This window comes from Oryza brachyantha, chromosome 11 (assembly GCF_000231095.2).
Source record: "Oryza brachyantha chromosome 11, ObraRS2, whole genome shotgun sequence".
NCBI lineage: Eukaryota > Viridiplantae > Streptophyta > Magnoliopsida > Poales > Poaceae > Oryza > Oryza brachyantha.
Window position 1 is genome coordinate 2549856 of NC_023173.2, and position 25111 is coordinate 2574966.

Below are 25111 nucleotides of genomic sequence, written 5' to 3' on the forward strand. Positions count from 1 at the left end.
CAAGTTAGTTTCATTAATCCACTATTTAGTATATTATTTTTATATGTATTTTGTTTTGTGTTGCAAATATTACTATATTTCTATACTCTTCTAAGAAACAATAGTGGTGGTGGGTATAGAATTTGTTGTTTGCAGAGTAGACTACAGGTAAACGTGGGACTTTGAAAAGAGATAAATAGTCACATAAGACTTTTCATGAGGTTAGACATCATGTTAAATTTTCTCAAACTTATATAGATTGGGACATTCATATGATTCTCTAGGATCCAATGCTTTGTTACCAATAACCATTTAGGGAAAAAAATATTCCCCTCCATATTTTTATATGATGCCATTGACTTTTATATTTACGTTTTAATATTCATCTTATTTAAAATTGTTTAATTATTAATTATTTTGTTATAATTTGATTTATTATTATAGAAACTTTAAGTATGACTTATAATTTTACATATTTGAATAAAATTTTTGAATAAGACGAACGGTGAAACATAGATCCAAAAGTCAACGGTGTCATATGAAAGAACATAGAGGGAGTACCTAGGCCATCCTCAATGTAAGTTTCATGGACACGATTACCTAGAGTGACATGTCATCTAAAAAGTTTGAAACTAGAAGAAAACACCCCTCTCAATGCATAGTTTTATCTATTGTTGTTTACTAGGTTACATGCCAGACAGAAGAAGGTGTCTAGATAACCGTGCATAGAAGGTTTTATCTCTATGATACCATTTCATCTCTCTCTTTATTAATACTTAGCACATCATCAAAAATGTCTACATAGCATCCTATTTATTGCCCATAAAACTCTCACTGAAACTAGTCTACAAATCAGAGTGCAACAAAAAAAATGGTTTTCCTTTTAAATCAAAAAGGTTCAAATTGAAACCACAAGTTGCAAATGAAACCGCAGCCTCAGGTGGTTATGTCCTCTGTATTAAATGCAGCCACGGGCCGGTATTTTAAACTCGTTTTGGGTCCAAAATTGCCTAACTGTCTTAATGTTCATTTGTTATGGTAATCTATAAAATTAGATTCCTCTAACAGGGTAGTTGATCTTTTTTATGTCTAAGGCGCAGAAACATATATATATATATATATATATATATATATATATATATATATATATATATATATATATATATATATATATATATATATAAGTTGTATCGACGTATCGATGATTTTTAAAATTCCAGTATTTCATATTCGTGAAACATAGATAACCATATATAATTAGATTCTTCTAACAGGATATTTGCTCTCTTTTATGTCTTTGTACAGAAACACATATATAAGTTGTATCGACGTATCGATGATTTTAGAATTCCAGTATTTCATATTCATGGAACATAGGTGACCACTATTCCATGTCTAATCTCCTTTCCTTGCACAGTAGATCTGTGCATCCGATCAATTTTCTACTGGGGTAAAAAAAATATGGTGGTATTTTTTGTGACCATCGGGACTAGAATGGAGAGTTTTTTTACAGTTAAGAAGAAAATAGTAATCTGCCAGGCAGGCACAAGGACAGAGAACCAATAGAAGAAGATAGGCATGCTTAGCAGAGTTGATCAGCAAAAGAAGTTTGAGAGCTAAACTGATAATTAAACACAGAAAACCAAATAAAAAATCATGGGAGTCTCTGCACAGGAATGATTCCAGGCAGGAGCGATCCTCAACAGCCGTCAGATGGCCCCGATCGCAGCGCATCCCCTGGCCGTTAATCACGCTCAGGCCCAGAGGTCATGTGTCATCAACCAGACATGAGTGCTTGCCTCCTTCGTAGTAAAGGATGCAACCGTACGAGCCTATAGAACAGATCCTGTTCAAGTAAGGTCGTGCCACAAGACCCCAGGCTCTAGCTTATAAGCAGCAGTCGTCTGTCCAAAACCAGCGAGGTGGTACTAATTGGTAGCGCTTCGCTGGCAGCGGAATAGGCCTGGCCCGTATAAAAATTCTCTCCAAGTTATTGAGGCCCACCTTCACATCCCCTCGGAGCAGGTTTGCTGGCGAGTTTGAGTTTTCCTATTTTTCCATCTCAACAAAAGAAAAGGAGCTCCGTCGCTTTGCGTAAAAAGTAAAAACTTTCAAATAGCAGTAAAGAAGCAAACTTTGGATGAAATCAATCCTAAGTAGTACTTCCTCCATAAAAAGATATGGATCTTTCTTTTTTTTCTAAAGAAAAAAGAAAACGCCTTTAAGATAAGACTTTGATCCTTTATTGTGCATACAATGTAGGAGTATCGATAATATCTATGGAACCTTTACGTCAAAAATTGCCGTAGAATCAATGTTTATGAAAGCTCTTTGAAATATGAATCTACCAAGTTTGAGTTTTTTTTAAAAAATATATATTATATACCCTATAATTTATATGCAGAGTAGTAAAGATTGGAATCATCAACTCCAGAAGTTCAGATGTGAGCAGCAATTCAGAATTTCAGACCATGGAAAATCATATGACAACTGACAAAGATGCATTATAAACTTTATCATCCAAACTTTCACAACTCATGGATCCATAGGCGAACGGTTTTGTGAAACCTGCTCCAATTGAACGTTCTCATCCAGCATGAAATGTGGACAATAATGCATATAATTATATATTTCATCAGTGCTGTTATTTCCCAGGTCTGAAACTAAGAAAACAGCACCTTCATACAACAGATATGGTCAACGGAAGTAAATAAAGCCAAATGAATTCGCTCAAACACTTTGTCGGCATCAAACCAAATACAAGTCAGTATGTTTAGTTCGTGAAATATAGGCAACAAGGAAACATGAGTTACTCATCAGAATATTAACTCTATTAAACATGTTCAGTGTTCTGTATGTTGCGCACCAGAGACGCAACGCAAATTGGCATGCCTGCACCCAAGGTACAGTCCAGTCCAACCCCAATGATCGAAATGCTCATGACACAACAAACATAAAGAGAGCATGCTTAGTTAGCAACAGCAATCGTACTGTTAATATATACCCCATTCCATTTCTTAAGCTTAAAATATAGATGTTATGAATATTGTGGTAAACCAAATATCACATGTGCAATCATAATGCAGTTCACTTCAGTTACTTGGGCTCAAGTCTAAACATCACCAACATTGTTCGTCATATCTTGAATTACTAACTGGCCAACTCTAGAAAAAACAGAGTTATTGGAGGGGAAACCATGTCTTCAATTCAACAGAAACATCCCCTAAGTGAGAGAACAGATCATCGGCAATGCCCTTCGGCTGGAATGTATTAGCACTTACCACAGCAACCCAACTACTAAAGAACTTCATACATGGAGCAATAACCAAATAAACAACCCATGTTATTATAGTCAAGATATCCACTTAATTACACTGGGATATGCTCAAACGCGCAAAGTAAACAGACAATTGTTAGAGCTCTCAGACTCTCCATTCTCAATATTGCTTCTTTCTATTTATTTTCTTTTGTTCCATTTTTGGGTCTAGGACTTGGCATACTGAGATGGAACAAGCATTTCATGGTAGCAAGCAATCACAGTGACAATCACAGTGACTCTTTATCGCTTTTTACTCTAACCTTATTTGGTTAAATTACCATGAACTTCAGCATGTGACTATGTGAAAACATCAATTGATGTGCTCTTTAAAACCCAGGGTCACATGAAGACATGAAACATTGCAATGTATGTTGCTGCCAATTCCATAAACGAGTAATTGTGCTAAACATCAAATTAGTATATGCTCGCTAAGAAATACATAAAAACAAAAGAGTACATATTGGCATACTAAAAACCATTAGTAGATAGCACACTACAACATAAATGTGAAATATATCAATTCATCAGCTATATGCAAAAAAATAACAAGACAAGATAACTTACAATACAGAATTGGTTACATACTAAAACCAATGGTTTTCCAAGCCACAAGAGTCAACCTTTAAGCACTAGTTTCCATAGACCTCAAAGAAATTCCAGTGACAGACTTATGCGAAAAATGAACTCTTTTATCACCAGTGCAGACAATCTTACAAGATATAACACAATCAACCTCACTTTGACACCAGCAGTACATCAGGCTTCCGCTGCTTGCCTGGTGTGTTTGGCTTGGAGCTTGGCCTAGAGCTCGACGCAGTGCTCCCAGCCGTGCCTACCGGCACAATTGCCCCAGAAGCTGCTGCGGCAGCTTCCTTGGCAGCCTTGCGTGCACTTTTGTCGAGCTCAATCAAGCTACGGGATGCCAAGATAGCCTGTGGCACAAGCTCATGACATGAGCGGGCATAGACAACCCGCACGGCTTCTGCTGCAGCGTCCCGCACCTCTGTAGGATTCAGTGGAGCTAGCAAGCAGTGACCAAGAACTCTCATCACCGGCTGCAGAAGCTCCCACGGGAGTGGCACCCTCCCCTCTCTCTCGCCACAATTCCGACCATTGCTGTCTCCATTGACACGCATCTTTGCCATTTCCTCCTCCAAGGCCTTCCCGTTCTCAGCCTCTGATGACAATGGCGAAACAGACCCCAATGAATCTGCCTCCTCCTCCTCCAACTCCTTTTCATCAAGCTCAAAACGGCATTTGCAGTACTGCCCCGCCCACGCCGCCACGGCATTGCAAGCATCCACCTTGGAAGCAGGCGGCATCTGCGAAATCTTGGCATAATACGCCTCGAAGGCAACTCCAATAATCCCCGCGCGCTTGGTCGACTTCACCGCCGCCTGTGGCTCAAGCGGCGGCGACAGCACACCCACCACGACATTCCCCGCGGGAGGGGGAATCGGCGGCGGCTGCGGCCGGCGAGGGGACTTCGAGCTGGGGCTGGAAAGCGGCGTGTGGTAAAGGGAGGGGACGGAGAGGTCGGGTACCTGGACAAGGACGGGCTTGCCCTGGCGATTCTTGGCCTCGGAGGAGTAGACGGCGAGGAGGACGGCCTCGAAGCCGGAGAGCGAGGAGGGGAGCGCGGGCGGCAGGCGGAGGAGGTAGAGCGACGAGAGGAGCGGGAGGAAGGCGAGCGCGGCGAGGCGGAGGTCGGGGTCCGGGGAGAGCAGCGTGTCGTAGAGCCAGTGGCAGGCGGGGTCGTCCGCCCCACCCCCCGACCGGAGTGCCGCGGACAGCGCGGCGTAGGCGGCGGAGGACCGCAGCAGAGCGCGGGCGGGGCGGTCGGAGTCCGCGAGCGCCGCGACGTCGGAATCGGCCGGCGGCGGGAGGATGGAGGAGAGCGCCAGGATGCGGGACCGCGCCTGCGACACCGACTCCCACCAAGACGGGGTGGGCTCGGACGCGGACGCTGCCGAGGAGTTCGACGGGGAGGCTGCCCCCGCGGCGGCCGGGGACGGTGGCATGGCCGGCGGCGGCGGCGGCGGAGAAGGCGAGGTGAGATTTGCGCGATCTCGAATCGATGGACCTCTCTGCGTCTCGTCTACTTCTCGAGGGGCTCTTTTGTAATTAATCCACAAGCCTGGGGGTGTTACTCTCACTGGTAGGTGGCAGTTGACCATTTCTCTCTTTTTTTTTCCATTTTTTTCTTTTTTTTTAGAGAGAGTCAGCGAGAGAGGTGGGAGTTGACTGGCTCACACGTCGTCACGTCATCTTCATCTATCACGTCGCTGCACCGAGCGGCCGCATGCGCACCCAAGCGGCGGTGCTGGGCACGCCGGCGTGGAGCACGAACCACAGGTAGTACCCCGGCGGCGCCACCGCCGGCGAAGGCGGCGCGGCCACCTGCGCCTCGTAGATCCCCGCGTCCAGCTGCGCCACGGTGCCCATGGCCAGGGGCACCACCCTCTGATTCATCCCGAAGGAGTGCGTCGCGAACGCCGGCGCCACGGCCGCCACCCGCACCTCCTCGGGGCCACCGGAGACCGCGCCGCCGGGCACCTCGAACCTCACGGCCGTCGCCTCCCCGTACACGACCTCCGCCGGCGCCGCCACCAGCTGCGGCCGCACGCCGTCGAGCCGCGCGTCGAGGTACGGCGGCAGGAAGGCTTCCAGGCTGAGTTCTGTTGGGTATGTCACGTTCGCGAACACGTAGCCGACGTGCGGGTTGCTGCCGCCGACGAGCACGCGGCCGTACGTGTCCAGCGTCGCCGACGAGTGGTACATTCTTGGTATGGTTGACGCGGCGAGCACCTCGAACCGCGCGCCGAGCTGCATGTCTGGCTTGTACAGCACCGGGTAGGTCACCGGCTCGCGCCCGAGCTCCCACCCCGCCGTGCCGGCCGCCGCGCCGTTCACGATGAGCACGTCGCCGGTGGGGAGCAGAACCATGTCGCCCATGACGCGCGGCAGAGGCATCTCCTCCATCGCCCACACCGGGTTCGCGTCGGTCGGCGCGATCCGCCCGCATGTCCGGTCGGCCGGGACGAACGTGCCGTTACGGAGGGCGAGGCGGTACGCGCCGCGGGGCGCGCCGCCGCAGACAAGCACCTCGGCGTGCGACGGAGACTCGGGCCGGAGTGGGAGGAGGACGGAGGAGCCAGAGGAGGGGTAGTTCCTCGGCACGCCACCGGGGATGGCGGGGAGGCGCCGGAGCGGGGCACGGTTGTAGGGGTCGAACACGACGGCGCGGTCGTTGGCGAAGGCGAAGACGGTGCCGTCGGGGAGGAGGTGGAGGAACGGGTAGAGGTTGTCCTCGGCGTCCATGTCCGTAGTCTCATCCAAGAACGGGAACAAGGTCAGCTGTGGCACGTCGTCGCGGGGGAAGAACTCGAAGTTGAACTGCCGCCGGCCGCCGAGGATGAGCACCCGGCCGTCGGCGAGGAGGATGTCCGTGGCGTACCACCGCCGGACGGCCAAGAACGACGGGAGGTCGACCCATCCCGTCGACGGGGAAAAGAGGCGCGCGATGCGGTCGCCGTTGGAGAAGCCACCGGTCTGCAGCAGCGTACCATTTGGTAGCAGCGCCGCCGACGAGCACCACGGGTTGGTGGCGAGCGGGTACGGCCGCAGCGTGTTCGACCGGAGGTCGAGCAGCACCGAGTGCGCTGTGCAGTCGACGGCACCGACACCGCCACCCCCTCCGGCGGCGGTGGACGCGGCGCACGGCGAGAGCGCGTTAAGGGAGATGTTGGAAGGACCGGAGTCCGTGCGGTCGAACATGAGGAGGAAGTCGCCGGGGAGCAGCTGCATGTGCATCGCTGAGACGCCGGTGTTCTGGTGCAGGAGCTGCCACTCGCCGGTGAGGACGATGGCTGCAGGCTGCTGAACCACGTCGGGCTCCTGCCATGGGTCAGCCGCAACGGCGTCACCGGCGCCATGGGCAATGCAGGTGGTGATCAGGAGGAGGGAGAGGAAAGCTGCTGCCTTTGGCATGGTTGCTCTGCATGCATGTAGATTGATCTTTAAGCTGTTTGCTTTGGCATGGTTGCTGTGATCTGATTGATACACAAGGGTTTGTACAAATGTGTGGTGGGCTATTTGGTCGAAGTTTGGTTTGAGGTTGGAGGGAATTCAGAATTCGCATTTTTTACGGTTAAAATGTTCAAATTATGTTTACTCGCAGTTTGGTTTGACGTGGTTCGAGGGAATTCACATTTGATGGTTAAAACTTGAAATTTTAAATTCAGTTTAGGTCACCAAGTATATGTCATTGCGCTGTTTGAGTGCTTACAAGTTACAAATATGAAGTTTACATTTTGAGCTTACCTACGGTGCTCTCTGTTGTAGTATTATGTTATTAGTATTATCGTTAGTATAAGAATCTTGGGGGTTGATTTGATAGTATAAATAAATCTGACCCATTAAGTTAGGAAAAAATAAACGAGAGATTAGTTCTACGAGAGAGTATTATATAACAACTGTTACATTTTATAGTTTTGGTGTGATTGGACGTACAATGTGTTGTGGGTTTGTTGAGTGGAAGTTTTATTTTTGGACACTGCTAGTTAAAACTAAAAATTTTATATTCAATATACTCCTTCTATTTTTAAAAAGTACTGGATGTGACAAATAGCAGTACTACCAATCTGATCATACATAGTATTATATTTCTTTATTTGGAAATGGAGGGGGGAATTAGTTAATGGTCACTGTTGTGTACTCTTGCAGCTGTAGTATCTGTTTGTCTGATTAAGCTCATTTTCTAGTGCACATGAATCTGATCGAGGTAGGATGAACTGTTCTGAACATTTCTGAAAACTAAAACATGTTATGAACATTATGGTTCAAGTACCAATTAAAACCCAAGAGATGCACAAATAATAAAACAAATCGATGATGTTTAACTGATTTTGCCGGTATATCTATCCATGTTTCTCATGACAGAATCCGGTTGGTTTGGAGTTAGCAAAGCTCCTGGTAAACATTATATTGCTTCCTGTCACGCCCTATTGATGAAAGGGGTTTGAGGTTTCAAGTAGGTAGAACTTACCGTTAGAAAACTGATAATATAAACCATGCCTTCTTTGAAATACATGAATTTTATAAGATTTTTTATTAATTAGCTCAATTGCCATGGAGTAGGGCTCATTCGGAATGCAAGAAATCGATAAGAATTAATTCAATTACCACGAAATCCACGTAAAGGTTCTTTTCGTACGTAGCCCTTTGAAAGGAGCTGTGAAGGAATTCTATAAGATTTAAATGCACCATTGAAGCTTCCAAAAGTTATTAACTCCCTGCATAATAGATCAGTACAAATTTTGCAGTGAAGTTAGCATAGGGCTCAGCCTCTTCATAAATTTCCTCCGAGCATCTCTTTGTTATACCTTATGTTTTTCATTAGAATAAATTGTATTTAGGTCACATTTTATTACGTCTTACTTGGGACCACTCATAAACCTATCCAACAACGATGTTATTGTTCTGTATATATTACTCCATTTGTTCCATATTATAATAAATCATTCTAGTCCTGTTTAGATAATACGAATGCTAATAATTTAGATATGGAGTTAGCTCTTGGGCTAGTCTGCCGATAATCTAAGCTAGGTTGTCCAATATAGAAAATTAACTAGTCCATTTAAAGTTAGAGTGAATTGTATTTTCAGCCATTTTATTATCCAAGTTTCACTTTGAATTGAACTGAATATATTTGATATCATTGTGATTTGGACCACTTAAATAACTTTTCTCGCTATATCCGACCTCTCTTTCGGCTAATATATGGATTTCACATAACATTTGAAGTCGTTGACGTGTATTAAATAATCATTCAAGGTGATCTCATTCGCAATAATGGCAAGTTTGTCCGGTCCAAATTAGAAGGACATGTTTAAGGGTGGTCTAAAGTAAAAATTAGGTAGTAAGATGTGGTTTACACTGCAATGTACTTTAGTTTATTTATAAACATGTTTGTTTTTATCTAATCCAAGCCAGTGGCATCAAGATTAGGGCTTGAGATCTAGGCATAGGTTCAAAATCTCACTGAAATTATGCAAAGTTATCATATAAATTTTAGAAATGATTAAGGCCACATTAGCTCAGCCCTAGCCTTAAGTTTTACCATATAAAATTATCATATACTATTTTTGATTCAACATAGTGTGCTAGCTTTTTAACATCCAGTCATGGAATATTATTGTAACTCTTGAAATATAAATGTCAGGAGGATTAAGTTTGTAGCGGAGAAGCCAAGGCTCTACGTAGAAAAAGGAAAAAAAAAAGGAAAGGTACAATTTGATGTGCTCGACGTAGATTGAGATCTCTCTCTCGGTTTCAATCAGGCAAACTCACCCCCCGGAAACAAACATGTGGAAACTGTGAAGCCACGAAAATTATCCACGAGCCACCTGTGAATTCTGTAATTCTGTAAACACATGTGCTCATAATGCACACATATTCATCCCCATGTCAATCTGGACTAACAGTTTCTGATCAATTTTAGGAGTGCAGATAAAAGTAATTACAGTGTGCGTGACACAATGTACAACCATATTTATTTATTTTGCGAGGAATGTAAAACCATACTATATAACAATTTAATAAGCACATTTAATGAGCAATAGTCATATACAACAACAATATAACAACAACAATAATGTCCATATTTTGGATGGTAAGAATGATCAATCGACGATAAATTTCTCCCCAATCCAAATCACTCTGAATCAATCTCTCACACTCAACTCAACTCTCCGTAATTAATCAGCTCAACATGTATATAGCTAGTACTTGTTCTTCTTGAGGAGATCGTAGTACACCATGGGCTTCCTGTAGTTCTTGCCACTCGCCTCCTGCAAACAAAACCCAAACATCAACCACGCCTTCTAACTGTTCTAATCAATCAATCAATATTTGACAAGATAAACTCCCCATACAATGCAGCATTTGTTCAGAAAATCTTCCATAGAATCGTCATGTGATTATTTGGCTTTTTCACGAAAAAAACCAAACGACATATTTATAAGGTTTTTTTTATCATTCTTCAAAAGTATCTTGAGGTATCAAAAATTTTAGTACAAAATTTTGGTATCCCAATGTACCATATTTTTATGGGCAATTTTATCATCCTTGAAAAGGTAGCAGGAGGTATCACTGTTTTCTATAAAAAATTTAGTACCTCTTAGTACCTTATATACTAAAATGAGTTTTTTTATCATTCTTGAAAAAGTATCTCAAGGTAAAAAATATGGTACCTTGATATACTAAAATTCTTTGTATCTTGAGGTACTTTTCAAAAATGATAAAAAAGCCCACATAAAAAACAGTAGTATCTTATGGTATCTTCAAAAAATGCTTTATTTTTACACTGAAAAATATGGTACCTCAAAGTACTTTTTCAAGGATGTTAAAAAGTTCTATTTATAAATAAAAATAATTTATGAATAAAATATTTATATACATATTCATAACAATCTGAAAGCAATGCTGGAAAATGAACAAGCCGAAACAGATGGAACTGGTCATTTCGTTTCCAGCAGGAATAATGGAGAAAAGAAAGCGTTATATGCATCATGAGTTCGCTCACCTGCATGGCGTAGGCGAGGTGCAGCAGCGTGGCCTCCGACCATGGCCTCCCGATGAACTGCAGCCCCACGGGGAGCCCTTCCCTGTCGTACCCGACCTTCACGGTGATCGCCGGCAGCCCCAGGAAGTTCCCGGCGATCGAGTACCTCACCAGCGCAGCTGCATCCATCCAAATGGCGAGCCATTGAGATGCTTAATCATTACGCTCTCTATAGTTACTCGTGACTAATCAGCAACCAATCACACCTCCGTTAATGTAGTCCAGTTCTCCCGTGTGCAGCGCGTCGTCCTGCAGCTCGTATGCAGTCACTCTGCATGCACAAGATCGAAAAGCTTCAGCTACATAGATGGTTAATTATCCCATGAATGAATCTGTCAAAATTTACTAATGGTGATTGCCAATTTGTCATGCAGGATTATGTGTACCCGGTCATTGGTGTGACAATCGCGTCGAATGTCTTGAAGATCTTGTCGTGGAAGTACATCTGACGGTTGCTGCAAAAACATGTTCGTCGTCCATCTCGAGCTCAGAGTGGAGTGCACTAAACCTGATGGTGGAATTGGATGTCTGACGAATGAATGATGGATAGATGGCTCACCGGATTCGTTGCGAGTTCAGGTAAGCTCTGCTGCTGAAAGAGCTGTAGGCGCTCAGCGCGATCCTCACGTCCCAACCAATCTCAGACTTGCTCCTGCGTGCATGATTCCAGTGCACAATTAGTTGCTCATCAGTTTGATTTCATTTGTTATCTTAGCCTGCAGTTAAAAAAGATTTCATGTGAGATTTTGTTCATATACTATATATGCTTACAGTTTTTCCAGATACTTAGCCAAGGAGGCTGTGCATTCTGAACCCATCGTGACGTAATGCGCGAGACGCATCTCCTCGATCTCAGGAATTGTCACATCGGCAGTCTTGCAGTGAAGACAGTGGCAGAAACAAGTGTAAACAACAAAAAAAAAGATAATATTTGTGTCAGATTACATGAACTGTAATGTAGTTCCTCAAAATCCTGCAATAACTGCATTCACTAAATTCAGGATCGGATGAACCGTAGAAATGTTTCTGACCTCCCAACCGTATCGAGTCCGCAGCATATGGACAGCTTTGTCGCAGCAACTTCTGATGTCGTCAGAACTGTCATTGAACCACTGTTTCGTGGCGACTATCAGCACGATGTTCAGGTTTAGATGACATGATTTTGTTGCAGAGTTGAAGCACTCACCTTCGCGTATCTTGCTAGTCTGATGGTAGGCATCGAGCTTGTAGCTGCCAGCAGGGGAAGATTCAGTTCAGGCTGCAAACAAAAAATCATTTTTTCTACAAATTCAGGTTCTATGAACTTCCAACATGCGCAAGAGGAAAAACAGAAAGGTCATCAAGCATTTGCCTGCAAGTGGCTTGGTTGAGACTGATCAACAATAGCTGCATAGCTGAAAGATCAACAGCAACACAATAAGTATTTTAGTACCAAGATCGTTCAAAGTTTAATTAGTTTCTGATGAAACAAGCATGATTACTAACGCGAGAAGTGCATCCTCGACTGTCGCAGCTAAGATCCCTGGCATCCCGACGGTCCAGTTCAGAGGAAGCAGCCTGAAATCAGAAGTAGCCATGTCTCTCAGTTCATCTGAGCAATGCAAATTGGGAGTATATATGTGGAGCGTGACGCACCCGTCCTTGGACAGCCGCCCTGCCGTCGGCTTCAAGCCCACCACGCCGCAGAGCGCCGCCGGCATGCGAACAGATCCTGATTAAAATGCACAAATATTGGAGTAATTCAGAAATGCATGCAGAAATTTCTTTTTGTGTGTGTTCTTATCTGAATGATCACAGAAGCTAGTTCCCCCAATGTGTTTATTTTTTCGTCAGAGAAGATTTTTCAGGGTTCAGAAAAATCCCATCTTGCGTGTACCGAAGATCGACAGAGTTGAGTTTCTTACCGCCTCCGTCGGCTCCAAGGGCGACGGGGCAGAGGCCGGCGCAGACGACGGCGGCGGACCCGCCCGACGAGCCGCCGGCCACCTTGCTGGTGTTGTAAGGGTTCCTCGTCGACCTGGAACGATCAGATCAGGCAAAAGATTGTGAGCTGGAGACCGCGTGGCGTGGAAATCGGATGAATGAACAGCTCTGCTCGAACGACTTGTATATGCGTACCCGTGGTGCGGGTTGATGCCGCTGGTGCCGGCGCCGAGCTCGTGCATGTTGGTCTTGCCGGCGAGCACCGCGCCGCACGCCCGCAGCTGCGCCACCGCCGCCGCGTCCTGCACACACGGCCTCATCCTATGCACCCATCTTGTTCCTCCTGCACACGCGTCGGTGCGTGTTTCATCAGCTTATTATCTTTTTTTTCTCTTTTGCCTCTCAGTCTCGGTGTACATAGCTCAGTGTATAGTACAGTCTGTCAGACCGAAGATCTTCATACTACGCCTACTTGGCATGGTTTATTGTTTTATGCGGATATAGATTTTCTCATGGTTTATTGTTTTATGCGGATATTGATTCGTCTGAAAGCTCTTTACTCACTTTAGTTTAATGATTATTGTCGCTTTGGACAATAACATGTATTCTAAATCAATTTTAACTATGATTTTCTATTAATATATATTTATATATAACAAATATTAAAAGTACTCTTTATGATTTATCTATACATGTTGCTATAGTGTTTTTAAACTAAATATTTTAATAGTTATTAATATTTAAAGTTTTACCATACCTTAATACAAAACAACAAGAACTATTAAATTGAAATTGGAGGAAGGTACTCCCTCCGTGTCAAAGGTAAGGTCACGATCTTTCCTCCAAATAACTAAACCATATTTTCTTGTTTTCCACGTGCATGTTTTCCCAATTGCTAAACCGTATGCTTTTTACGCTTTTTACGGAAGTTTTATACAGAAAAGTTGATTTCAAAAATCATATCAATTTACTTTTTAAGTTTTTTATAACTAATAATTAATTAATTATATATTAATCTGTTGATATATTCTTTGCGTCGGTTACTTAACCCACCGAAGAATAGGGCCTAAGTGGCGTTTTAGAATGGGTGTAGTCAGCACAGTTAAGCTTTGACTTATCAATATAGTCTCGATTATTTTGAATCCAACATTTAAAAATGGTACTGCTAAATTTGTCTTCAAAAACAGTTCCAAAATATTAAAACTTTTATTTTCTTTTCATAGTTTTCTTACTAGCAATTACGGAGTAGTGATCAAATTAGTGTCTTGCTAATTGTGTCGATGTACAAAACGACACTTATTTGTGGTAGGAGGATATGTCCATTCCAATAATTATTTGTCCCCTACAAAAAAAATATCCAGTACAGCCTAGCTAAAAAGTACTAATTCTTTTTGCAACAAATCAGATTCCTTGTCCTGTTAATGAACAGTATGAATCCAAAACTCATGCGAATTGTCAGCATGCATATGCAAAAGACAGTTTGTACGACGATGAACAATGTCATCAGAATCATCCGACCGTACTGGGCCTCTCCATGACGGCAGCTCTACCTACCGTTCTGCTGCTGATTAAATCATGATTCCGATTGCTTTTTACTCCCTCCTCTATCGCTTCCTCTGCTGTTTTTTTCTAGTTTTTTTTAGTGTTCTTGGTTCTTACCAGTCGTTTGGTATGGCAGGCAGTCGATCTCGTCCTTCACTGCCACCAGAACACCATCCATGGCAGAGAGAGGAGCTCCTGCAATTAACATCAGAAGTAATTAACAGAAGCCAAGAACTGAATCTGAAATGATGCATACAATGAGTGAGTAAAGCTGCATGAATGCAAAGAGTAAATGATGAGATATTGCAACACGCAGATGCAGCACAACGAGATGCCTTCAATTGCACAGATCAGCAAAAAACCCTGCAAGGAATGTATTGGCCTCTGCATGCAACCACATGCAGTGGCAACTAACCGTCCGATCGAGCTATCAATGCTGGATCAGGACCATGCACGTTTCCGGATCGATCAAGCAAGCAAGAGTCAGTCAATGCATGATCATGAGGGGAGGAGGAAGCAGAAGCCATTTCTGTGGAATCTTTCATCAGAAAAGCCTGAACCTTTTTTTTTTTTGCTTCATGTCAGATTAATTTTGAGCTCTGAATCTGCTGCAAGATGCATGATGTTTCAGACTTTCAGTCTCTCTCCCCCTCGCTCGTGGAACATCTCTTTCATCAGAGATCAATCCGTGCATTGGCAGGCTCTGGCAATGCCTTCCTGTAAAGCATCTGCTGATACTGTTCATCCAGCTGGTTCAGTTGCAGTCTTGCAGACTGCAGATGGCAGTACTTCTTCACCAGTAAAAAATCATGCCCGGAGGCACGTACAAGCATGCAAGTTGGTAGAGTAGCATACAGAAGTAAATTGCTGTTTATGACAGTTAATTCCTGTAGGTTCCGGTGAGCTGAACCTAAATGTCAATGGTGATGAAGGCTTTAGACCAGTACTTTCTATCCTTGCTGAGTACTGGTAATATGGATTATTACTGTTTAGAGCTCGAATGATCCATTGGTTTTGATTTGTTGCTACCATGCATTGTCATGCAGTACACTGAAAATGGAGCTAATTTTGATTACCTTGCTGGTATCTGAAGGTTGATTCCTCGGCCTGTCTGATGATGTCTTCAGGATTGCAGCTGATGAACATGGCCATGTTGAGATCAGGCCCTGAACACTCCTTCACTGCAGCCAGAAATCTCCTTGCAACCTGCCAACAATGTACTAACTAATTAGCAGGATTACTGAACAAGAAATACCTCTCTGGTAATGCAGTGTGCTGTACTGAGACAGAACCATTCAACCCCAACAATTATTGTCAGTAAAACTGTTTACCAACCATGACAGGAGTGATCTCTCCTGATCTGTAGGCGTTCGTGAAGTCCCGTATCGTCCATCGCCTGAACCCCGGCGACGGCGGGTTGGCGAGCGCCGGTTCGAGGCGAGCAGGAAGGCAGCTGACGGCCTCCTGAACGCGCTCCGCCGGCGACAAATCCGGCTTTGTCAGGCTCACATTCTGCTCAGGGATGTCTGCATGAAGCAGCAGCACCAGCAGCAGCATCACCAGTTCCAAATGCGAATCAAAATTTGGATTTGAAATGTAAATCCTAATACGAACAAAACAGGTCGACATGGTAGGGTCGAATTCCAACAGGCGATGAACAGGAGGTACCTTGGCATGTGTGAGCTGCGGTGAACAGTGGAGGCTCCGGGATTTCGGCATCCGAGACAAGCTACAGTGGTATTTTCAGCAACTAATCAGCTCGCAAACAATGTACAGATTGTGAAAAATCTCAGCTTTGTGCGACAGCATTACAGTAATACAGTAATACAGTTCCAAGCATGAACTGTATAAACTGCAGCATTTCAGATACTAGCTTTTCTCAGCTGCTTGGAAGGGTCTTTGCGTACCTTATTGACGAGATTGTCTCTCTTCAGGATGTAGAGCACGATGGCGCCGATGATCGGCGCCTCCAGAACCCACGCGAAGATCTTCACCAGAAACCCAGCAACCCGTGGAGCTGAACAGAGCGAAAAAATGATTAGACAGAAACATGCAAACCACTCACTTCCAAGAACTGAATTCTGAATTCTGAATGCTGAATGCTAAAGCTGTGAGACATGAAAATGGACAGAAAAATCAGACAGAAGTTGGAACCTTTGACTTTGGGGCTAATGTAGAACTCGTGGCTGTCGGCACCGAGATTGACCTCGGACGCCGGCTTGTACACCTTGGGAGCCGAGCTGAAGACACCCATGAGCTCAAGAACAGGTGCCTGTACGCAGCAATGGCAAATGATCCCAGCGTGCGAGATGGAGAGAAAGGGAGAATGCAATCATGCCACAGCTTATGTAGTACTGTGTCGCAGTTTTGGACGGCAGTGAGGTAGTTGTAGCTCACGAAGGTAAATTCGGTCGTACGGACATTTGACAGATAGTGAAAACCATCTCTCTTCAAAATTTCACGGGTTTGAGCTAATTCAAGCATTTAGTTTCCAGGCATAATCTCGAGCAAAGTACTAATGCGGGATGCATTTCTTGAGTAACAAAGGGCACATTTATCTTCTATAGCTAAGCAGAACATCAGCAAAAATAAAAGATGTAATCTTGCATTCAAAAATTGCCTGCCTGTTTGTTCAGTCCATTTTTAGATTGGGCTGACTAGCTGGTGAGAATGGCATGACATACAGTCTCACAGTCCATTTTTAGATTGGACTGACTAGCTGGTGAGAATGGCATGACATACAGTCTCAACCCTGACTTGCATTTGCAGAAGATAGTGAGCATTGAACAGTAAAGAAAATGAGAGGCTGAACTCATAGCAGTAAAATCACCCGTCAGCACAAATACAAGTAACCATGATTTCCTGTAAATGTACACTGATCTAAATCATCAGGTGACAACTGACAACATCCAGGAACTGTTAAATAGCTTATGCACAATGTTTTCATCAGCTTTGTCACTTCCTTGTCTTGCTCCTGTAACTACCGAGCGTCGACAGACCGCCAGAGAACACTGACGTTTCCAAGGGTGTGGATGATGACTGAACATGAGGAATGGGTGAGAAGCAGCTGCCATTGCTGTTAGGAAGATCCAAGTCGTACAGGCCGTCTGCAATGTCTGCTGGTGGCACCTCAACACCACGATCTCTGAAGTCCAGCAGCGCGTCCCCGGGCTCTAGCTTTTCGGGCTCGGCTGCTACACCATCAAGGTCAGTCAGTGATTTTAGCTGACGACCAAGGTTCGCGATCGTCTTCTGGCACTCGGCGAGTTTCCCTGCAGCACTGGAGAGCTCTTTATCCTGTTACAAAAGGCGCATTGTTAGATACCGCAGAAAATTTTCAGCTATCAGGTATATGCCCTAGGCACAAACTAACATACAGGTGTGTACAGACCGCCTTTGTCTTGTGCCTAGATCATTGACAAGTACTAGATCCATTCTGTTAGATGTCATTATAGAATGTGTCTAGGGACCACAAAACTACATACCAATAGCTAGATGTCACTAGATGAGTTTCCAAGTTCAATACTTTTAGCAATTTTTACAACATATACTTAGTCACTTTGCAGAAGAAATGGCCATTTGGATGTCTAAACAACAAGAGAGTGAAGTAATTAGCAAGTAGATTTGACCATAGGATACAGAATCCTTGTAATTTTGGCTGATGTTTGCAGGTCTTAAGCCCAATAATATTACAACAATCAGGTGGCTTAGGGGGTGAAATTTCCAGTTTATATGCAGTAGACAGAGCATAAAAAGAGTACCTGCTTGACCTTCAGGTCTCCATTTGTATTGGCCAGTCGCCAAAGCTTTGCCTCCCGACTGTCCCTTGACAGCTGAGCCTCTAACTTGCGGCATTTGGCTTCATACTCTTCTGACAGCAGCTTCTCCTGCTCAATTTTACCTTGCAGCAAACTCACCCTATTTGTCAGTTTTGTGATCTCCAGCTTTGCTCCTTCAAGTTGCCCTTCCATTCCCTTCCTCCCCGCCACTGCATCCTCCGCCTTAGCAGTGAATTCTACCAGTAATGCAGTCTGGTCCTTAAGTCTCACTTCCATTGATGAGATCTTCTCCTGGAGCTTCATGGTCTCCTGGTGTGAACTCTCAAGCTCAGACTCCAACATCTTTCGGATGCCTTCTACTGCCTCTAGTTGGATCTTCAGTTCAGAAGAATATGCCTTCTCCTTAGCTGAATCACACTCCAGATTGTTCACCGTTCCTTGCAGTTTTGCAATTTCTGAGTTAACTACCAGGAGTTGTGCCTCCAATGATTCTTTAGCAGATTCCACTCCAAGTGTTTTCTTTGATTCAATCTTCAATGCATCCATTTGTGCCACAAGTTCTTCATATGTGGTCCTCTCTTTTTGCAACTCGCTTTCTAGTGTTTCCATAGACCCCCTCAGTTTCCCATTATCTGCATGCGCAGACTGCAATTGTGCCTCTAGTGACTCTTTATCTGCAACTGCCATGTCTGCATATGCTTTCTGCTGTACAGACAGAGTTCTCTCAGCATCAATCTGCTCTTGCAAGGATGCCACTGTCTTACGAAGATTAGCTACCTCGAGAGAAGTTGACTCTAACTGTGACGCCAACTCTTTCCTGTCTGCACTTTCTTCCAATGTAGCCACAATTGCCTGAAGTTTCTCAACTTCTATTGACTTTGACTCAAGCTGCAATGCCAAAGATTCTCTCTCAGCATCTAACCGATCAGCTTGCCCTAAAGCAGCAATTTTAGACTCATTTGCCAAGTTGAACTGCAACTGTAGTTCTGCCAACTTGTTGTTGGCTGCCATCAGGGCATCGCATGACGTGTCAAGCTGAATTCTAGCCTCTGAAAGGGCCATTTCAAGATCCCTTTTCTCAGCTTCAATCTTTTCAACCTTAGACTGCAAATCTATAACCTGGCTCTTTAGTGCTTCAGTTTCAACTTTTGAAACTCTATCAATAGCCACAGCCTGGTCAGAATCAGTTTCTGCTTCAAAGCTAGAGCTTACACGTTCTATTTCAGGCAATGCAGCTAGCTTTTCCATCTCAAGGAAATCATCCATCAGGTCAATCTCAACAGGATTGTTTACCACATCTCTTGAGCTGGGACTACTGTTCTTGAACTGATCGAGTTCAGCTATCAGAGCTGAGGCCCATGAATCAGAATTTCTCATTTCACTGTCAACAGCCAGCATATGCTCCCCACTGTCAGAATGGCTATCAGTGAGAGATTCCATGGAAGCATTGTTAGGCACAGGCCTAGAATCATTGGCTAAGTAAGTCTTTCGTGTCAGATGGCGCAGCTTAAGGCATTCCGCCTCAACCCTTGCAATCTTTTTCACACTTTCCAAGTGTTGTTTGCTTGCTGTCTCTGCTGCTTCGTTGCTCAGATCTCTTTCCAGTGAGAGTCTCTTCAAGTCCTTGGATAGCATGAACAGCTCCATCTTCAGGCCCTTATTTTCCTTCTCTACAACCTGAAGTTTATCCTGCAGATCATGCTGGGCAGCCACAGTGGCAGCTTCTGATCTGGCAGCTTCCAGCTGCTGCTTCAGTTCAGAAATATGGTTCTGGAGCTCAGATTTCTCAGAATCCAATTCTCGAGTCTTCTTAGCCACTGCATCACGAATTTTCTCCTCTTGTTCTTCCCGCACTTGGCGAAGCTGCCTGACACATTCTTTGAGGGCATCATCTTGGTGATTGACCTGATCCTCTAGAGAGGCATTTTTCTGAGATGAAGCTTCAAGTAACCTCTTCAAGGCACTAACTTCTGCTTCAGCTTGTTCCCAGCCTACAAATAAGTCAGGAATAACAGCTCAATATGGATTTCATGCCATATCGAAACAAATAAAACTTTTGGTTGATACTATTTTAACTTCACCGGAAGAACTTGCATATGGAACTATTTAAATGAATTCATCTTTCTTAGTCCTATTTGATTCCGTCGCATGTAAATTAATTTTGAATAATGAATAAGCTACAGATAAACTGCAATGGACGTAATCACACAAATGAAAATTTTCTAAAATCATAGTGAAAAGGGGAAAAAAAAAACCTGCGACCGCCTCTTCTGCAACCTTTGTATGCTGCTTCACCAAGTCCTCTTTAGCATTTATAGTCAAAAGGGCTGTAGCAAGCTTCTCACTCAAACTCTTCATAGAATCTGGCATGTCTTCATCTCTGACATTTGTGAAGACCTCTGGATGTGGTGACTGATCATGCTGTGCAGAAGAATCATCTGACACCGTCTCCAACATTAACTTCTCATTCAAAGATTTTGCCATTGCAGTTTCTTGAGTCTCATCATCTGTAATTCTTGAGCAAATTTTAGGTGATTGTCTATGATTTGGGGAAACACCATTGGGAATAGGCTTTTCATCCTGGTTTTATCAAAATGAGATAAAATGAGAGTAATTTCTGCAAGCACTTACAAATGATTTCAAATTTTAAATAGTCCACAGGCAAAGCAAGAGATCTTATCATTGTACCAGAGAAGTGCTTTCTCCCCCCTCTCTCATCTCTCTTTCAGAGAGCTTGATCTAGACAACTAGAGTATGCTCTCAAGCCACCACAGCGCAAATCAAACACGTGACCTGTTGCATAACCACCAACATTCTTAACAATGAGATACCACATGATTCTGAAACGAATTCTATATATCGCATTCTATCCTCTGGAAAAGTGCTAGTTCAAAACATTCAACAGAGCTAAGAGATCACTGCCGTAAAAAATTTCAAGTTAACTATGCAGTTTTGAGCAGCAAATAAATATGCATAGCTTAGTTCTTTACCTCAAAATGAAGGATGTTAAATATGGTAATGGTGGTCCTTCTTTCTATATGCAGTGTGAGATAACTATCTAGGAACAAAATCGAGGCACTAAACATTTGCAGCAAAACTTAGAACCATGCCAAATGACTATCAAAATATTAATTCGAGAATTACTTATAACTTCAGTGAGCGCATCACTCCTTGAGACATCAACAGAAGAACCAAATATTACATGAAAGTTAATTGCTGCATTCATTTACAATTGAGACAATTTAAATATTAGATGAAAATGCCACTACATGCATAGTATTATCCTCGGTTCATTAGTCAACATATTCCATCCGCACTTCATGCTCTGCATGAAGAATGCATCAATAATTCAATATCACATCAAGAACAAGTCATGCTTCAACTGTACCTAACTCTTGGAAAGCTGTGACTGTTGTAAGGGAATGCCCAAGGCACAACCAAACCAATGTGACAAGGCAACAAAAAATTTGCCTACGAACACTGAACCATGCTTAACTCAAAGCCCATTTGTCCCTATCAGGGAAAGGGGCCCAACAAAGAGCCCACTAGAAGTCTTGGGAACCTTTATATTTTGTTTGATGCATTTAAAGATTGTCTAACCATATGTTTGGAAGAATATGAACACGACAACTAAAGTACAAACCCAATTACTCGAGTCTATTTCAAAATATTAAAACTGGTATGCTAAAATGCTACTGGACACTGGATGTCCAATTTCTACAAAATTATTCATTGACAAGCCTATGACAAATGACCCTATAATGGCCCACCAGCAACAGCTCAAATTGCAAATCTGCATGTTCCATAAATCTGTCCAAAGGCAGAAAAAAGGACATCTCAGCTAGAGATGAGAACAGCAACTGTTATGTTTATTAAAACCAGGAAATCCAAAGTTAGTTCCTAAGAAAAGTTGCTGCCCCAAGTCTAAAAACACACACCTGAACTATCACCAAATCATGATGTTTCTACTACGGCAGTGTAGATGAATAGCCTAACTGAATTCAGAATTTCTCTCGCACAGATAATAAGAATTGGATCCCATTCAGAAGAATTTAACTATGGAGGTGAACCTGATTGCCGCAGTGCAATGACATCGAACCAGAGCTTTCACTCTTCATAGGGGCTCCTGCCTGATAACTTCTGCCTCCAAAGTCAACTCTGGAGATCCATCTTGCAACCCCCAGTTACCAGACAATCAAACCACCTTGGTCTACCAGCTGCCATCAAAAGACATGGTTTGGATTTAATCACTTAAACACAAATCAATGGTGAGAAATTCCATCAATGCACATCACATTGCATATTACTATTGAGATTCTTTAGTCTTCACTAATGTAATGTTGTGTAAACTGAACACCAGGCAGTAACTAAAATCGTCCTAGATCAGGAGAAGTAAAACTTTCAACGATGTAATTCCTAAAACATTAACAAGGCAACTGGTTCACCAACACAAGATCCAATTTTCCACTGTAATATACAATGCATAACTTAAAGAACACTTCAAAACAAAGATACCAATAATCCAACAAGGCTTTGAGTACGATTCCAGAAACCAAGATATGCCATAAGAAAATAAATGTGCTTGCTGCAAAGCACGGCAATATCGATTTTTTAACAAACATACAAAATCTCGAATCCCCACCCTTTTTCTAAAGACAAATCTTTGCATCGAGTGAACACCTCGGATTTCAAAATGTGGCTAACCTATACTCCTAAAACCTCCAAACCAAATCTGGCAGGAAATTAAACCCTGAAATACCCATGAATACCAAAAGATTTTAGCAACTCCGACGCCTAAAAACGAACCAATAAATCAAAACCACTCCACAATAAAAAGAAGTTAAGGAACCACCAAAAACAAAGATATCATCAAGCAAGAACTGGATTGCAGCACAATCAAAATCTTCCCCTTCTCAATCTTTAAAAAAATTGCACTCAATATCAAATCTCATCAAGATCGAATCTTGGAGGTGGGAGGCGCAAGATACAGAGCAAAACCCTACCGTAGAGGGCCAGGAAAGGGAGCAAGAGCACATCTCCACCGAAATGCACAGGGAGAAATTCATAAAATCGCGCAGGTTAAGGGGAACAGGGAGCATTAATACCTCAGACCCCGAATTAAAACCGTCGCCTGGAGAAGTGGTAAAGAAAGCATCACAAGAACCATGTGAACACGAGACCAAAGTTCAGTTCTTGTCTTTACCACTTCCCTTTTGTGCTCTTTTATTTCCTCAGATATCAGAGTGAAGAACTCAAGAACAACACAGACTGACTCACATTGTACACCTCGCCCTCAAACGCAGTCACAGATCGAAGCACACGCGCAAATACACACAGAGAAGGGGGAGAGAGAGCGAGAAGCAAGCAGAAGAAGGTTACTGTACCAGAGCAGCATCGCCATGTTCAAGAAAAAAGGGATAAAAAAAAGGCCACTGCTTTTTGACAAGATGAGCCTCGAGAGCGTCGAAATCGCCGCAAGAATACAAAAACCGCCTCCTTTGTGCTTCTCCCCAAAGTCGCTCGCCGCGGCTGTTCTCTCTTCTTCTTCTTCGTCTCCTCTCTTTCCCGCCCAAGCAGCTCAAACGCAGGGACACTCTGCTGTTGTTCTTGGCTCCTCGCCTCCTCTAATCCTCTCCTCTCTTCACTAGTGAGCCAACCTCTTCTACTCTTCAGTCTTCACCGTGTTGAGTACAGTAGTACCACTTCCATCTCAAGAAAAAAAAATGGTATTTACCTGTACTGATAAATACTTCCTGTCTTTGACCAGGCAGAGTACTGGCACTGTCTGCTACTGTGCCACTTAATTCCACTATAAACAACCACCACTACTGATGCTAATCACTTGCTGGATTTGCATAATGATGAGCAGATCAGTGCCAACTGCCAAGCCTCAACTCAAATGGTGGATGGATCTCTACAGAACGGTATAGGAGTAGGAGTACATTTGTTGGTGAACACATCAACACACCGAGCCAGCGGCCAGCATTGCACCTGGGGTTCTGGGTATTTCAGTTTTAATTTTCTTTGGTTTCTTCCGATACGGTGGGGCCCACGGCGGGCAGTGGGCCCACCTGCAGTGCGTCGGGACCGAGGAGATCGATCCATCGCTTCACACACGCGAGGTCTCGTATTCGTATGCAGTACCCTGGAGCATGTACACAGCTTCCATAGTTCCGGAACAAAATGGGAAATATGACCATTTATAGAATTCAAATTATATATCGTAATGTAAGCATGTATGCACTGATTTTGATTTTTATGGTTTCAGTGATTTTAAAGTTAGTCTGATGCTTAAAAAGACTTAGAAAAACTCTAACTAATTCAAAAATTCAAAAATTAATCACCAAAATGACTAAAAGATAAAAATTTATATTTCCCTAGTCTATGGTAAACAAGATAGAAATACTCTAGCAAATCTCCTGTGCTTTTCAACGAGATTTTATATTTTAAAAATATTATTAAGTAAGAGTAGTTGACACATGTAATCCTTGATTTTTTTTCTAGAAAAACAGAATACAAATAAAAAAGTGGAGACATTATAAATTTTAAAAGCCCATTAAAAATAAAAGCCCACAAAGCCCATTAAAAACCCTCACCCTACTCTCACTCTCTCTCCCCTCACTCACTCACTCCTCTCTGTTCTGGCGGCGGCGACGGTGGGCTGGTGGTGGCGGCGACGCGGCGGGCGCGCGGCGGCGGGACGGGGGTCACGGGGCAGGGTGGCGGCGACGGCCTGGTGGCTGGCGGCGGAGGGACGGCGTGGCACGAGGGTGAATCGCATGGCGGCGGGCCGGTGGTGGAGACCCACGTGGCGGCGTCGCTCCCTCTCCAACGGCAATCGGCGGTCGGTCCTCCTCCCAGCCTTTTTCAAGCTCATGTGGGGTCCACCTGTCATCCACTCTAGTGATGGTGGCAGACCACTAGATTCTTTTATATATGGTATAG

The 25111-nt window shown here is 43.7% G+C and overlaps 2 protein-coding genes, 1 non-coding gene and 1 pseudogene across 3 annotated transcripts; all 4 read right to left on the reverse strand.

The window, feature by feature from the left end:
- Positions 1-1619: 1619 nt before the first annotated feature.
- Positions 1620-1843, reverse strand: LOC121055870. The gene has a single exon (XR_005812854.1). It is a non-coding gene; the product is annotated as a small nucleolar RNA U3 (small nucleolar RNA).
- A 1998-nt stretch (positions 1844-3841) lies between these two features.
- On the reverse strand, positions 3842-5543 carry LOC102717843 (angiomotin). Its single transcript, XM_040529132.1, has one exon. It carries the CDS (start codon positions 5473-5475, stop codon positions 4033-4035), a length of 1443 nt encoding a protein of 480 aa, XP_040385066.1. The 5' UTR covers positions 5476-5543; the 3' UTR covers positions 3842-4032.
- LOC102718121 (aldehyde oxidase GLOX-like) lies at positions 5421-7344 on the reverse strand. Its single transcript, XM_040529131.1, has one exon. It carries the CDS (start codon positions 7286-7288, stop codon positions 5576-5578), a length of 1713 nt encoding a protein of 570 aa, XP_040385065.1. The 5' UTR covers positions 7289-7344; the 3' UTR covers positions 5421-5575.
- Positions 7345-9789: 2445 nt separating this feature from the next.
- LOC102705854 lies at positions 9790-23992 on the reverse strand (annotated as a pseudogene).
- Positions 23993-25111: the final 1119 nt, after the last annotated feature.